Below are 12,179 nucleotides of genomic sequence, written 5' to 3' on the forward strand. Positions count from 1 at the left end.
CCCCATTCAAACCTTGGGTCTTTACGGCCGGGACAACGTCCAGGTTAATCTGAACATTGCAGATGAGTGTTGGGTCATGAGAGTCTCACGTGGGTGCCGAAAAATGAAACTTAAACGCACTCTAGAAAAAGCGGATTAATATTCAAACGCACCTGAGAAGTTTGAAGGAGAAATAGCTGTTTTTTTAGTGGAATAGTAACAACTCAGGGACATTCGCAACATGAGAGCGCAAAAGCTGAAGGGTTGGAAACCACTGATTGTTCGCTGATTCGTTTGATTATTTTTTTTCACCACATTGCCCTCACAGTGGCTGAAATGTCCTGACAGTAATTACTATATATACAATCTCGCCCTGTACTTTCAGATATTTTGTTTCCGACACAAATTTATTCATAAAAAAAACTAAAAAACATTTACAACAGAAAAGGTCCACCTAGCAGTGCAAGCATTGAATGCATTATCTCCTTTAAATTGTCTTTATTATTTATATGCATAAAAATAAAATCATTTTTAAAGGTTTAATGAAAAAACAATAAATCATATGAAAAGATGTTCATTACAGATTAAAAAGTACTGGCCTGATATATAAACTCTTTAATACAAAATCTATAATAAACATTTTATAGCAGTAAACTGATATACAGTCAGTGGCCCGCTCATTAGGTATACTACTGAGAACGAATGTATTCTAATATGACACACCTGCACTAAATCTTCTACATTTTATAGTATTCAGTATTTGGTTAAAATAAATGCGAGAGCTGCCGACTGAACTGTGTTTTCATTCTGGAGGCTGTAGCTCGTAGTGCTATTAAATTTTAAATTGTATTGTGTTGTAATGTCACATGTTTCTATTGTTTTGGCAACCCCATTTTATTCAGTGGGCTAGGCTACATAACAGAAACACTTTTAATTCAATCCGGTTAGCATAGCACCACAAACTACATCCTCCAAAATGATCATACGGTTGGATTACCACCTTTCTGGTGCTTTTTCAACATAACCTGAACATTAGAGCAGTCGTGAAGCTAAGATTTAGTGCAGGACTGGTAAATTGGAATGCATTCACTTTTACCAGTGTGGCTAATGAAGTGGCAAATGAGTTTAAACCAGATACTTTGACGTTAAAGTGAAAAGCGTCTCCAAGTAAAATATAGGATTTGCTGTCCCCTAGTGGTTTCATCCTGAAACTCCACCAACAGAGTATAAAATGTGCGTATTAAGGAATGATTTAACCTGATTTCATTATACAATTTACTGCTACTGAAACACTTTGTTCCATGTCCTCTGGCTTTTTTGGACAAAGACAAAGAGGTTTCATTCCCTATGCCCGGCCGTCTTGTTGAGGCGCCGCTGCAGAAGGTAAACAAACACGGCAATGTTCACAATGAACTGGATCAAACCTATAGAGGAAATGCCATAGTTCACATACAGGAAGCCGCCGACAGTTGGTCCCACCGTGCGAAGCAGAGAGTTAACAGATGCGCACAGTCCCAGCATCGTGCCTGTGTACGAGAGAAGGGTGGCTTCAATGAACAACTGGGTTAATTCTCACTATCTGATATAATCAGATGCAGTCACATATTCGGCTTTGAAAAATTCATGTTTTTTGGGAAGGACTCTCTGACTGCAGGGTGAGCTCACCTGTGTCGGACGACGGGACACTCTTGGTGAGTATGCTGTCTGTGATGACATTAAACACACTGAGAGAAAGCATCATGGGCAAGACGATGAGGCAGAACTGGAACACATTCTGCATGTAAGCCTGCACAAAAGAAGCAATATTCAAATAATAAAACAATATTTTAGATACTGGATAAGCATAAGAGGGGAGGAACATAACTCATATTAGAGTGAGTTAACAAGTCATAGGGAGGTTTGTTTTTAGCTCAGCTGAAGGGAATTTAGAAAGAATTAAAAAACAAAATAAATGTAATAAAGACAAAACTGAGAAACTTTACAAGTGTATTTTTCAGAGAGCTTAAAAAAATGAGTCAGTACACAGTATGTGAGTAAATAGTTCCCAGCTAAGGTGTGTTTGTGTGTACCTGAGCCAGTCCCACCAGAGAAGAGAGTGCGATGGAAAACAGCAGCAGCGAGTTTTCAGAGAATCTGGCCGTAAGGCGACCAATCACTCCTCCCTGAATAATCTGAACAAACACCTGGGTTTTACTGACCTCATCTTACAGTCTGTGATCATCATGAGCTGAATCGTGCAACAAACTAAATCGGGAAATGAGATCAGATTGTATTTCAGTCTTACCATTTGGACGATGCCAAAGTAGGCCATTAGGTAGCCATTTTGCTCAGGTTGCAGCTTGAAGAACTCCATGGCAATGATTGAGAACATCACCTGAAAAATGCCTTAGAAGACAAATTCTTCTTTTAGATTTACACATTTCTTCCCAAAAACACTTCTGATGACCGGGCATGTTTTCAAGCCCAGACACATCAAACCGGCATCAAAGAGCTACCGGCAACTAAGGCAGAATGTGACATTGCCGCACGTCGCTTGTGTTTGAACCAAAAAGTTGCACTTGAACGCACCACAAAGATTACAGCATGCATGAAAAGAAAGAACTCTTTACACCAGCAGGTGGCAGTAGCTTGTACTTGCTAATCAAAAGGGGAAACAGGAAGGGCTACCATTAGCTGGGAGGCTAGGAAGCTAGGAAGAGCTATAAACTGTTGTACAGAGCTGGCATCATGCTGATGCAGTTTATTCATTCTGGATGATCATCCAACCATCCATACATCCATTTTCATCCACTTATCTGAGGTTGGGCTGCAGTAGCAAAGGCTAAACACGGAATACCAAACAGCCCTTTCCCTAGCAACACCTTCTTGTTTCTCTTGTGGTATCCTGATGCGTTCCCAAAGCTAGTCGAGATACAGATATCATGTTGTGGTGTAAGTATTTGTGTATTTGAATGTTAAGATGAGATAAGAAAAAGAATGTAGTAATTTTCTGTTTCAATTCTCATGAATGCTGGTTGACCGTTAACTTGGTGTCTTGGCATTTAACCTAACTTTGTGTTCATTATTTCCATTGTAAATAAAAGACATTTAAAAAAAATACATGTTTAACCCAACTTGCTTAACCCTACCAGCTCTTTGATGCCATCCAAGTAGGTTTTAGGGATTTTAACAAGCTGATTGACTTTGCACACGCACAAAATGGGTCTGAACCCACAGTGAGCAGACCATTGTACATTTTTACATGCGTTTTGTAATTCAGTGTCCCCCGAAATGTGTGTGGCATCAGCTACACAGTAAGAGCGGAGGAAAAGTGTTATCACTGTAGCAAATACTGCTTGCAAAGCTAGTGACCGGAAGCTTTGTCTCACATTAACTCTCACCTGATGGCAAACCTGCGACAATCTTGACGACAAAGGTCGGCATCACTCTTGGAAACTTCATCAGTCTTGTGATCTCTCCCAAGTTGAATACTGACTTCTTTTCGTTCTCACCTGCAGCAAAATAAAAGAGGAAAGATAAAACTGATGTATAGCCAGATTGAGAACAACAGCATGCATCGTCATCAACATGGATTCACCATTTTTCTACAATGCTTCCTAGGACTGAATACTAGCATACTGAAACAATGCTAGTATTGTTACATTAATTCATCACTAGAAAAAGACCAAAAAATACATATAGTTCTCAGCATGTGAAGATACAGCCATCCATTAGCTATAGCTAATAGATATAGAGATAAAGGGATGGAGACATGATAGGCTACCATTCACAGTTCTGCATTCACAACATGTAAGGCACTCATCCTAACCACAGTTGTCATGGGCTACCAAGTATGTGAAATTCAGACTTGCGTAGCTGGTAGCTTATACTTGACATATTTGAGCCTTGAGTACAGATTCTAGAGGACGGGAGCGTGTATGATTGCGTTGTTATTACTCTTCTGTCCATAATCACATAAAGTTCACCCAAACGATTGGATTGGCCTGGCAGGTCTTTACTGGAGCATAATCAGTTCCCAATGGAGCGACTCCAGACCAACTTTTGGCTACAAAAGATTCTTGGGTAGGAAAGTTAGTCTGGCTTGTAGGCTATACCACCTGTGTCCCATCACCCGTCTGTATATTTACTTCTTGGTATGCATTAGTTTGTTGACAGATTGTTTGAACACACTGCAGTAAAGCATTCCAGCCCTTCCTTGTGTTTTCCCCAGCTCCCCGTGTATTTGCTTTGTGTCTGACTTTTTGACTGTCCCTGGATTCATTCCTGTGGCTTATTGACTGCATGGACATTTGTACTCTGAAACAGATGTAAGCATCTGAAAACAACTCGTTTGTTTAGGGAATGAGTTGTTTTCAGAAATGTAATTTAGCTGTGCAGAATTTTCTTAGTAATTTATGTCTGAGGAAAATGTTGCTAATCCCATTACGCCTTCACATTTCCTGCATTAAGTTACTCAATGGTTGGTTTGCCAAACTGTTAGCTTCAGCGACTTCTAGGGCATGATACCACTTGAACACCAACCATTTTGTGTACATAAATTCCATCTGAAGTCACTGCTCCACAAAACCTTTGTTTTGATCAGGTTATCTAACCCATAATCATTTGAACCAACCCAAAAATAGTTCAACTATTTAATTTAAATCTATATGTTCCCTAACTGGCAGCACAGTGGTGTAGTGGTTAGCACTGACTCCTGTGTGTAAGACTTCAGACTGTTAGAAGAGAATGGGAACACCCAGAGCAGCAGTGAGTCTTAGGAGTTATCTGATAATAGCTTAGTATAATGGTTTTCCAAAGGCGCAGGTGGAGACAAAGTAAAGAGGTCAAAAGCAAACAGTGTAGGAGCAGCTTCAAACCACTTTGTACCTCCCTCGGGGTATAGATTCATATTCTGAATGATAAAAAAATGAGACAAATGTCCACTTGTTAAAACTTGTCTTGCCAAGATTCAAAATATTTTTATCTTGAGTTCATTTCTCTACCCAACCCTACATGGGATTGAGCTAACAGTCAACCAAACTGAAGCTAAGCACAACTGCAATAATTCAGTACTTAATTATCAACTGCTGCCTTCGAGGTAGGATAGGACACACGTTAGTAGACACAGCAACCTCTGTTTGCCCCCAAAAAACAGCCACAGCAGAAGACATACAATAGAACCTCGGACATATGGTAGAGGCGTGTGACATACAACAAATGCACGTCATTCTTCCAGTGTTTCCAGTCTTTCTGCAGTGACAGACTAAAAAAAATAAGGGTGATCTTAAAAGAAATGGCTTGACCTTTTTAGGAGTAAGGATTAGAAGATCAGTACTGCTTGTGTCTGTCCATTGAATGTGGTCAAAAGCCAGTTTCCAAACATAAAACTAAAGCTTTTGACTATTCAGGTTTTTGTACAGCTTCTTGTTCAATGATTAGTGTTAGTTCCCAAATATTAAACTATTCATTTGAGGTAGCTTTACAATGCAGTATAGATTTACTGTGACCCAGAAACTGAATATCGAATGTAACTGAATAACTGTTTCGTTTATCTCAATCCAATAAAATGTGTAGTGGTATATGTCTCCGACTGATAAACTCTGATGCACAAAAATGACAAAGAAATAGGTCAATAGGAATTTATTTGTTAAAAAATAAATCCTTCAATGAACTTCTTTCAGAGGAAGTTTAAATGTGTTTTCCTATGATCATTAGTTTGGACTCCACATTGCTGGACCTGGTTGGTAGATGGGACTGCTTTGGGGAGGGTGGTGGGCAGTAAGACTGTCTGGACTTGACCATAGATGATAGATACATGTCTTTTTTCTTCTTGCTCGCCCAGTTGCACAGTTTTTCACCAAGTCTGGGCTTCTTCACCGCTGCCAGTAACTTTTGCATTTTCTCAGTCTCACTTCTGTACATGTTCCTCTCTGCCGTTACTGCTTGGAGCTTCTCTTTGCGGTCCCTCAGTGTCACCTGGCACTGCTGGAACTGCAAAGACATCTTTGTCAGATTCTGCTTCAACTCCTCACACAGCTTCTGTGTCCTCCTCAGCTCTTCAGTCTGGGCAAGCAGCTCTTTCTCTAATGCCTCGATCTTCTGGAGAGGCACATCTTGGCTGGATTTTCTCACCGTCTGTGGTTTTTGTTTGAAAATGACTATTCTTTCCCCAAACCGATTCTCCACGGCGCGACAAGCTTCGCTCTCTCTGAGCTTCTCCCTCTGAATTTGAAGCTCTTCCTCACACTTCCTCAATGCTCGCTTCTGGCTATCTGCTTCATTTTCTAGGAATCCCCTCACCTTCTCAAGTTTCTGCTTCTCTTGCTTGAGGAGATGGATTTGCCTCATCTGCTCCTTACACTGACAGTCCTTCTTGTTCAGGCTTGATTGCTGACTGGTGATCTTGTCACCCAACTCTGAGCACTCATTTTGGCACTGCAGCCACTTGTCATTCAAGCCGTCTCTCTCTTTGACCACCTGCTCCAGTTGTTCCTTCAGTTGTTGCTGCTGAGTTCTCTGGCTGACTGCCTGCTTCTTTACTGACTGCAGCTCCTTCTTAACTGACTGCACTTCTTGCTTCAGGACTTCAGTCTGCTTGTGCTCCCGCCTCACGTCAGTTTGCTGGATCCTGATCTTCTTACCCAACACCAACAACTCATTCCTGCAGTGTATCAGCTGGCTCTTCAGGTTGTCTCTCTCTAGGACCACGCTGTTTACTCTCTGCTGCTTTGTCTTGAACTGTTCGCCATCCGTCCTCAAAGACTCTACTTTCTTCTTGAGGACCTCGTTTTCCTTCACGAGGTTTTTGTTTTTGCTCTGCATGCGCATGTATTCCTGCTCAACGCCGGGGAGGATTGACGATATGACATGACGGTGATAAGCTGACATGGGGCCTGTTTTATGCGAATCAGCCTCAGAGGCCAAATTCTTCAAGCACTCCATGTTTTTTTGCCGGTATCTACACCAACACTGATTTAAATTAGATTTGAAATCCGGTCGCCTTGGTTTCCTAGCGACAAAGAATCACAGGACTTTGTAACATTCCAACAGGACGCACACACACACAGTCATTCTACAGCTGATAAGGGATTTCTAATCCTGTCGACACATAAAAACAATGTATTTCGGGTCTATGTAACAAGTCCTGGTATAACCTCAACATTATTCCACTGTGTTTCACATGCAACGCCGGTTCTCTTCATTGTCTATCTCACTAGATAGATTTGCGAGGTGAAAGCACACATTTCTCGGTTACAGATGTTAAAATGTCCATTCATTTTTCTCAAAGACACTAAATTTTTTTTTTGGACTGCTAAAAGTTGACCAACTTCGGTACCAAATTGAAATAATCTAAACTTTAAGCGAGGACCAATGGGAGCAACAAACACTGCTGATCGACATGAAACAAACACAGTTCCCCAAACGTTTACCCCAAGGAAACACCGTCCACGACTTTGGTTCCTACCACCAAATTCCTAATGCTGATAGTGGGCTAGGAGCGGCGGGTGAACCCAGATGGAACAGCATCATTGATTGTATTTTCATTTCAATTGGAGAGCGGTGATGCCAAGAAGAGCTAGCTAACATTTGGCAAGATCTACAAGAGGGTTCCCATGGTACTCAGAGCCTAGACCGTCCAGTGAGGCAATAAACAAAAGTTATTGCAGGACAATGTTTACAACGAACACTCTGAACAATCTGGGGATACACATAATAAATACCGGTATCCTGGTCACTTATTACTTGTTTAATTTGTGCAAGCAGGTGTAATACTTCTAGCAGCACAGACCACAAAGTCTGAATACTTAATAATATATTTGAGAAAGAATAAAACAGAACACATTTCTGACTAAAACAAACAAACAAAAAAAAAGATGAGGATATTTGACGTACAGACAGAAGCGTGTCTTACCTTTAGTGTTGCTTCCGGAAGCTTCACTTTTTGTCGTTTTTGGGATAAACTTTAAAACCAACAGCAAACTGAAGGTACATCCTGCGGCCCCAAAAGATGCAGCAAACGTTTCCCTGCAAATTACAAAGTAAAAGCAGCATTAGCTGTGAAAATCTTTTGGACATTTTAGAAAACACATACATCTGTCATTGTCATTTTCATTTCATTTCCCTGTGTGGTTTAAGTCAAATTCTCTTATGGCCTCTAGGGGGCAGCAGAGCGGACTAAAACACAACACTAACATAATTTTATGTTGCTGATCGCGTAAATTAGTGTTTATTTTTAATTCATTTGAATTCAGCCTAGACACGATAATAGATATTGGCCCTCATTGATTTAATCATTTTAAACATTTGGTTTTGTTTTGATGTGTAAGCTGTTCTGGTTTAATATAACAAATATCAGTAGTGGAAAAAATACATTACAAACAGTATGATTGACTGAAAACATGTCACGCAGCCTTAATGTGTATTCTTTCTGCTGTGGAAAAGAAATACATTTTATTGTCTAGCCCTTGTCGTGTAGACAACTGTCATGTCTTGAAGCAACAGCAAACACACTTGGACAAATACTATTTAAAATGCAAAAAAACTTTTTTTCTCAAGCTGCTCAGTGTTCTACTTCCTTTACAAAATAGTTGCTGAATGTCTCTGTCTGCTTTCTGCTGCATTTTTAAACTGCTACTCTCAAGTTCCATGGCTTTATCATTGATCTGGATCATTGAGATTTACAGCTGTGGATTTATTACTGACACAATGACTTACCCAAAGTGTTTGCTTAACTGTCCGCCTAATGTGGAGCCTGCTACCATACCGATGCCAAAACACAGGCCTAGTTTGGATAAAGCGTCGGCTCGTTTCTCAGGTTCTGTAAGATCTGTCACAACCATCTGAGACGCTGCACACAAAATAACAAAATAAAAGCATGTGAAGTGTTTCTGTTTTCAAGGAAATAAAAACAAGTAAGATTAGGTTAAACCTTTAATTATCCTACATATGTCAAGGTTACTGTACTTATTTTTCATACGTAGTATGGCTTGATATCACATATAGTAAGTGGTAACTGTTAAAACTAAATTGACTGAATTTATGTAAATCACCACGAGAGGAGTGTCTTAAGTAGCCTGCAGTCCTACATAGTCCTACAACCAATCAGTTGGACAAATTATGTGACGTACAGTATGATAACTAGATAACTTTTTGTTGTCATTACAATTGGGGAAAGAAATAAGTGAGTAATCCATACCCGATAATATTCTAGGTCTAGTCTGGTGTAGCCATACTCAAATCCCTATTTGGATTTTTAATTGTGCATATAAACAAAAAAAATAGAAAAAGCAACTGGATAGTCCTCCAACCAATCAGAGCCACTGTTATAAACTAAATCAGCTTCACAGCGCTTAGATGGAGTGTATGGCTTTCAGGTTAGATCTATGTGTGAAGTTTAAAGTGTTTAGCTGTACATAATACTCACCAGGTAGGACATGCATAAAGATAGTGGGGAGTTTGTGGATGAACAGCATGACAGGATGGTTTGCGATGGCCAGCAGCAGAAAGAAAACAATATTTGCACCACAGGCCAGAGATAAAGCCGCTCGTGCCCCAAAGAGATCTCCAAACCTGCCAACAACACAAAACCCTACAGCCATTCCATTTTTTTCATTTGAGAAGAGGCTTTACTTTGTTGGAGAGCAGAAGTCTGTGTATAATAAGAAGATCAGAAACGTACCTTCCAAACATCGGGCCCCCTATTAGCTGAATCACACCTACCGTGGTTTGCAGATAACCAAACCACAAAGTGTCGAAGCCAAGTTTCTTTGCCAAATACTGAAGAGAGACATGATGAAAAAGCACACATTAAAATACAATCATGGACAGTAGCAGTGCAATATTTGGACACACCTACTTATTCAATGCTTTCGATATTATTAATCATCAAAACTATGAAATAATACACAAGATTCCTCCGACCATTTCAAGAAAGTTTCTTCAAAGTCTGTCCCCTATGCGAACCAAGTTATCAGAAATCGATAAGGAACAGCAGCTCAGACTAGAGCTCACATTAATCTGTTCATTTTAACATAACACTACTAAGATAGAGACAAAGAATAAAAAGGTTGGACAAAGAAACACAATGAATGGGCTTCTTATGAGTCCAAATGTGACATTTTTGTCTTTATGAAAACCTGAAGCATGGAGGTGCTGAAGACTGCAACACCCTGCAGAGAAACATCACAGAATCTGATGTGAGCTTAATTGGACCAACATTAGTGTCTCAACAGGACAATTTAGCTAAAACACACCTCCAGACTCTGTTAGCGGTGTTTGACCAATAAGTTGAGTGATGTAGTTCTGCATCAGATGAACTGGGCCTCCACAATCAGCCACCTAACCCTAGCTGTGAGGTTTGGGATGAGTTGAATGAGTGAAGCTGAGTGGCTGAGTGAAGTAAAAGGAGCCAGCAGGTGCTCAGCATAAACTCCAGTCGGAAAAGCTCCAGCTCAACCATCCAAACTTGTAGGAGAATGAAAAGTATCTAGTATTTTACTACATAAGTTAATACATGTTGTGTAATATTTTCAGTTTTGTTCCACATTGTACTTGAACGGTGCTGCCCAAAGTCTAAGTAAAAATGTACTTTTGTGTCATGTACAATCAACGTATTTGACACTTAAATGCACCAACATGTCCCCAGACCAGGAGATTTCTTTTTTTGACTGAATTGTTTCTGTATCAAGATGATCTGTGACAAGATGGTAAAAGTTCTAATGCAAGAATGTGAAGCAATAAAACACAAAATGTTCAAAACCTAAGTTTAAAGTCAAAAAAGAGGACATCAGGGCATCAGGAGCAACAAGTGTTTGTTTCTTTTCAATTATTGAAATTCAACTAAGTGATAAGAGTACAGCAACAATATAAGCTCCTTCAAATGCCACCTAAATATCTGAGAATCAGACCCGATAACAGCATTCATAAAGCATTCATATATATGTGACTTTTGATTGAGGACTTTTTGCTGGTGATACATATATTTACTCAAATCTTCTACTTGAAGTAGTAAGGTGTAATTAAAGTATGAGAAATATAAGTGTTGTTACAAATATACAAATTGAATAAAATATATTTTATTTATTCATTTACTGTTGGGTAGTAATCTTTAATAATTATTTAATTACCCTAAAGCATCAACACCTTTCCAGGAATGTATTCAAGCACATTTGAATGCAGCACTTCTACACGAAATTAAATCATTTTATACAGAAACTCTAGAGCAGGGGTCTTTAGTGTTTTGCAGGCCCCAAACTGATGGAGAGATGGAGCGGACGGACCCCCTACTTATGTATATGTGTATTCACAGACATTTAAATTTACGGGGGAAAAAATTCGCGACCCCCCCTGCAGTACCTCCGCGGACCCCCTAGAGGTCGCGGACCCCCTGTTTAAGACCCCTGCTTTAGAGGATATAACAAGTAATAAATTAAATGTTAAATGTGCCATATAATTCAGATTATCCTTTTTGGATATCATAATAAAAAACACAGAGCAGCTATAAACACTGATTTAACAGATTCAATACATTTTCCTGATTGTTTCGCTTTGCAAATGCACACTTCACTGACTGCAAGGAAATTTGAACTTTTTTCGCTGACTTATCAGGCGCTGTACTCACAGGGGTGACAGAGAACTGTAAAAACATCCATGTGATGTCCAAAGCGGAGATGAGGTACACGATGTAAATAACCTTCATCCTCTCTGCCTGGTTAGCCGGGGAGGAAACCGGAGCTCTGGACGTTTCCTTCGTCGTTTCACCTTTTCGGTTCATTTTTTATACTTGATTAAAGGATTGTTATCTCTTAACGAAACAGAAACTAGACAAGCGTCTGGACACCAAACTCTTGTCTCACCCGGCCGGTAAAATGTCCTCTGACCCGGTGAACTCTCACATAAACTGTTAGCTAACCTGCCGTTGGTTGTACTTTGAAACGGTGAGGCGTTTAGGAGGCGTTACCGAGATGGATGTTAACATTAGCTAAGTACAACAACTTGGGAGACCAAACAGGAAAAAGAATTACGTTTCTTGTTTAAACATTGCTCCAAAAAAAAAAAGCCGAAACCAATATAATTTTGACCTATCCTAGGTAACCCATGACCCTCCTATCGGAAATACCATCAAAAAACGAGCTGAGCTAACGTGAACGTCTCTTAATGAAAATCCCACGGAGAATGTGGAAGTTTTGTGCAGTGATGCGTTCAGGAACACCTACGGAAAT

General features: G+C 39.8%; 1 protein-coding gene across 1 annotated transcript; it reads right to left on the reverse strand.

Moving 5' to 3' along the window:
* Positions 1–256: 256 nt before the first annotated feature.
* slc67a1 (solute carrier family 67 member 1) lies at positions 257–12,164 on the reverse strand. The gene is made up of 10 exons (XM_084540822.1): positions 11,579–12,164; positions 9,638–9,735; positions 9,383–9,528; positions 8,674–8,806; positions 7,871–7,983; positions 3,360–3,470; positions 2,264–2,364; positions 2,049–2,150; positions 1,645–1,765; positions 257–1,505 (listed from the first exon to the last, which is right to left on the reverse strand). Exons 1-10 carry the CDS (start codon positions 11,729–11,731, stop codon positions 1,318–1,320), a joined length of 1,266 nt encoding a protein of 421 aa, XP_084396948.1. The 5' UTR covers positions 11,732–12,164; the 3' UTR covers positions 257–1,317.
* Positions 12,165–12,179: the final 15 nt, after the last annotated feature.

Source organism: Chelon labrosus (assembly GCF_963514085.1).
Source record: "Chelon labrosus genome assembly, chromosome: 3".
NCBI lineage: Eukaryota > Metazoa > Chordata > Actinopteri > Mugiliformes > Mugilidae > Chelon > Chelon labrosus.